The 3,916-nt window shown below is 38.2% G+C and overlaps 1 protein-coding gene across 1 annotated transcript; it reads right to left on the bottom strand.

The window, feature by feature from the left end:
- Window positions 1-1,408: 1,408 nt before the first annotated feature.
- LOC145570982 (uncharacterized) lies at window positions 1,409-3,102 on the bottom strand. Its single transcript, XM_081630094.1, has 3 exons — window positions 3,046-3,102; window positions 2,365-2,931; window positions 1,409-2,164 (listed from the first exon to the last, which is right to left on the bottom strand). Exons 1-3 carry the CDS (start codon window positions 3,100-3,102, stop codon window positions 1,409-1,411), a joined length of 1,380 nt encoding a protein of 459 aa, XP_081486220.1.
- Window positions 3,103-3,916: the final 814 nt, after the last annotated feature.

Raw genomic sequence — 3,916 nt, 5'->3', positions numbered from 1 at the left:
ACAACACGCCATTGCGGATCTATATTATCCTTGATGTAGAATATTTGTTTCGATTGTAAGGCTAATACAAAAGGCTCTTCACCATCAATGTATCGACTAGAGTCAACCAAGGTGAATCCAAATAACTCATCGGTTTTCATACCACGACGGTTATCAGCCCATGTGCAACGAAATAAAGGAATTGTGAAATCAACATAATCCAACTCCCAAATTTCTTGAATGACACCGTAATATGCCTATGTAGCTTCAACTGGCCTTGTATCCCTAAAACTTGAGTATTCAGTAGAAGATGAAACCACGACAACACAACTATTTTGTTGCACACTTTTTTCATCTTGACGATAAGTGGCAAAAGTAAATCCATTGATATCGTAACCCTCATAAGTATAAACAAGTGGTTGTGGACCTCGTGAAAGCCACTTGATCGTTTCGGAAACATTCTCATTTCTACTCAATTCAAGCTTCACTTGGCCTTCAAACCACTCAACAAAGTGGCGATTATGCTCCTACATCAACGCATAGGAGCTGATCCTGGGATTGTGAATTTTCAACTCATGAAGATGTTTTTCAATATATGGATGAACTGCAGATAGGTTTTGTAGCACAAATCGGTGGGCTTTCTTATATCGATCAAGTGGAGGTTTAACTAATTTCCGACCTACTGTACCCTTCCCTTGAATTCTTCCCTCGTGACGAGAAGTCGGAATCCCAATTTCTTTAGCCTTAGCTAAAAACACTGAACAATAGTTCCCTGCTTCCTCTACTATGAACCTTTTAACGATGCTCCCTTCAGGATTTGCTCTGTTTTTTGCCTTATCTGCCAAAGTACCCATTTGCCTCTCATAAGGGTACATCCAACGCATAAATACAGGACCACACTCCTTTATCTCACGAGGCAAGTGCATAACAAAGTGAACCATTATGTCAAAAAAAGAAGGAGGAAAATACATCTCGAATTTGCATAATGTTTCAAGAATATCATATTCCATATCATCGAGTGTTATTGGATCTATCACCTTACTGCAAATTGCATTGAAAAACAAGCAAAGCTTCACAACAGCATGCCTAACATGTTTTGGCAAAAGGCCTCGAAGTGCAATTGGCATGAACACTTGCATCATCACATGACAATCATGGGACTTCAGACCAACAATTTTCTTCTCAGTAGTAGAGAAAAAACGCCCTATGTTCGACGAATACCCTGTCGGCACCTTGATTCCTTTCAAACACTCACAAAAGATCCTTTTTTCTTCTCTAGACAATGTATAACACGCATGGGGCAAAAATGCTTTTTTCGTTGCTTCATTATCCTCAGGCCATAACTTAGGTCGAATTTTGGCTTCCTTCATGTCTCTACGCACATTATCACCATCCTTTGTCTTCCCTTTGATATTAAACAAAGTCCCAATTAGTGCCTCACAAACATTTTTTTCAATGGCATAACATCAAGACAATGTCGAACCGACAAGTGCTTCCAATAAGGCAGATCCCACAACTTAGACACTTTTTTCCACAACACACCCTTCTTTGGTTTTTCTCTGTGCATCTTACCGAAGATTGTCTTAACATTTTTAATTTTCTCATACACTTCAATTCCTGTCAATGGCTCACGACTCACTCCCTTCTCAACATGCCCGTTGAATTGTTGTCTCATCTTCCAGTATGGGTGATTTTGACGAAGTGATCGTCTGGTATGCATATACACATTCTTGCCATAATGCTTCAAGCGTGTAATTTGCATATCATCCTCACAAAAAGGGCATGGTTTTTCTCCTTTGACTTTGTACCCTGAAAAATTTCCATATGCAGGAAAATCATTTATGGTACAAAACACCATGGCTCTTAATCTAAAATTTCTACCCAAAAGAGCATCAAATGTCACAACACCTTCATCCCACAACAGTTTCAAATCGTCAACAAGGGGCTCCAAATAAACATCTATCTCATGGCCAGGTTGTTTAGGACCTGGGATTAGAAGTGATAACATGATGTACTTGCGCTTCATGCACAACCAAGGAGGTAGGTTGTATATTGACGGAAGAACAGGCCATGTACTATGTTGACTACTAAGAGTGCTAAATGGATTCATCCCATCTGTACTTAATGCCAGTCTTATGTTCCTCGGCTCCTTCCCAAATTCTGGAAATGTCTTGTCAATGTCTTTCTATTACAACGAATCAGCTGGGTGTCTGATCAACCCATCCTTCTTCCTCTCATTTTCATGCCACACCAATTTTTTCGCTTCATCCTTAATTGAGAACAGGAGCTTCAACCTTGGTAATATGGGAAGATACCATACTACCTTAGCTGGTGGCCACTTCAAGGGATCCTTATTTGAGCCCTCTTGCTTGTATCGTGACACACCACACTTTGGGCAAGCAACCAATTTTGCATTCTCCTTTCGATATAGTACACAATCATTAAGAATGCATGGATCTTGGTGTACTCTAAACCCAATGGACACATCAACTTCTTCGCATAGTAAGTCGACTTAGGAATGTCATTTCCTTCTGGAAACATATCAGAGAGGGAATCCAACAACAAAGTGAAACTAGTGTTGGCCCACCCGCTCTTAGATTTCAAGTTATATAATGTTAAAATCCCAGAAAGCTTGGAATACTTAGAATAACCAGGATACAACGGTGTCTCAGCTGCTTTCGACACATTCTCATATATATGAGAATCTTCATTAACATGATCGCCTAACCCATTTATCATCTCATTTATCCTTTCTTCCTCCATGTCATCATTAGAACCCACTTCATTATCATCAAAACCATTCGGCTCTCTCTCATCAGCTTCATTGTCGTTAATAGAAGAAGAATTATCCATGGGAGGAAATTTTTCACCATGCCAATACCAAATACTGTAGTCTGGCATAAACCCACGAATAATCAAATGGTCCTCTATTTTCTTAATGTCTTCCCACCTCTTCACATTGTTACAATCACGACAAGGGCAGAAAATAGGTCTTGCTTTGGTTAGCCTTTGTTCAACAAGAGTACTCTATTGGTGTTGCACTGCGATTCTACAGAACTCGTTGACCCCAGCTAAGTATTCTGGTGTGGTTCGAGAACCATTATACATCCAACGACGGTCCATTTCTAACAATGTATGATTAAAACCCAAGAAACAAATTATATTCAACATCACATATCAACACATTCCAAATGCATGATTCCAAAGGTCCTTATCGCTCCAACCTAACCCATCCTTGGAAGTGTATTCCCACTAGCAAATTGTTGACCACTTTTCGGGCCTAAGGAAATTTCGGTAGCATTTCCCTATGGTTCTCCAAGTACACGATGTAATTAATTTCTTAATTACATATGTACCCAGAGAACACATTAGGGAATGCTAACACGAAATTACCTTTACTTCCGAAAAACAAGCAACCATTTACAACCTAAGTGAGAATACAATTCCAAGAACAGTCCCAAACGGGGACTATTCAAGATTTACTCATTTGAACGGGTATCTAGGCATATGAAGATATAATGCATAATAAGTTAAATATTAACACATTCAAGATCAATCATGTCAAATAAAAGTAACCAAACACATAAACATGAGTTATTTACCTAACAAACAAAATTTGATATTTGATGCAAATAAATTATGCACATACAATAAAATAGACCAACCAATGAAACTATACACTAAAAATATCCAAATAAAGTACAACATACTTCAAAATTTCCAAATGAGAGAAAAATATTCACCTCTACCTCTAATTCTTAGGAATTCGTCACATAAATATCATTTCCTATCCTCTTACATATAGTAACACTCATTCTTCATTTAACACACCCAATTAATACACTCATTCTTCATCATCACTTGTTTTTTAAACAAAATGTTGCCCGGGATTCAAAATTTCTATGCTAATCACATAATCTAATGCACAATCAATCTT

Source organism: Chenopodium album, chromosome 12 (genome assembly GCF_948465745.1).
Source record: "Chenopodium album chromosome 12, dcCheAlbu1.1, whole genome shotgun sequence".
Classification (NCBI taxonomy): Eukaryota; Viridiplantae; Streptophyta; class Magnoliopsida; order Caryophyllales; family Amaranthaceae; genus Chenopodium; species Chenopodium album.
Note: the sequence above shows the minus strand (reverse complement) of the source record. Positions and strands in the feature narration are given on the sequence as shown.

Excerpts from the sequence above, each read along its gene's own strand:
- LOC145570982 (XM_081630094.1), bottom strand. The coding sequence starts at position 3,102 with ATGGACCGTCGTTGGATGTATAATGGTTCTCGAACCACACCAGAATAC. Across the intron at positions 2,932-3,045 it reads CACCAGAATACTTAGCTGGG|AGGTGGGAAGACATTAAGAA; the intron begins GTCAACGAGTTC and ends AACAATGTGAAG. Across the intron at positions 2,165-2,364 it reads GGTTGCTTGCCCAAAGTGTG|AAAGACATTGACAAGACATT; the intron begins GTGTGTCACGAT and ends TCGTTGTAATAG.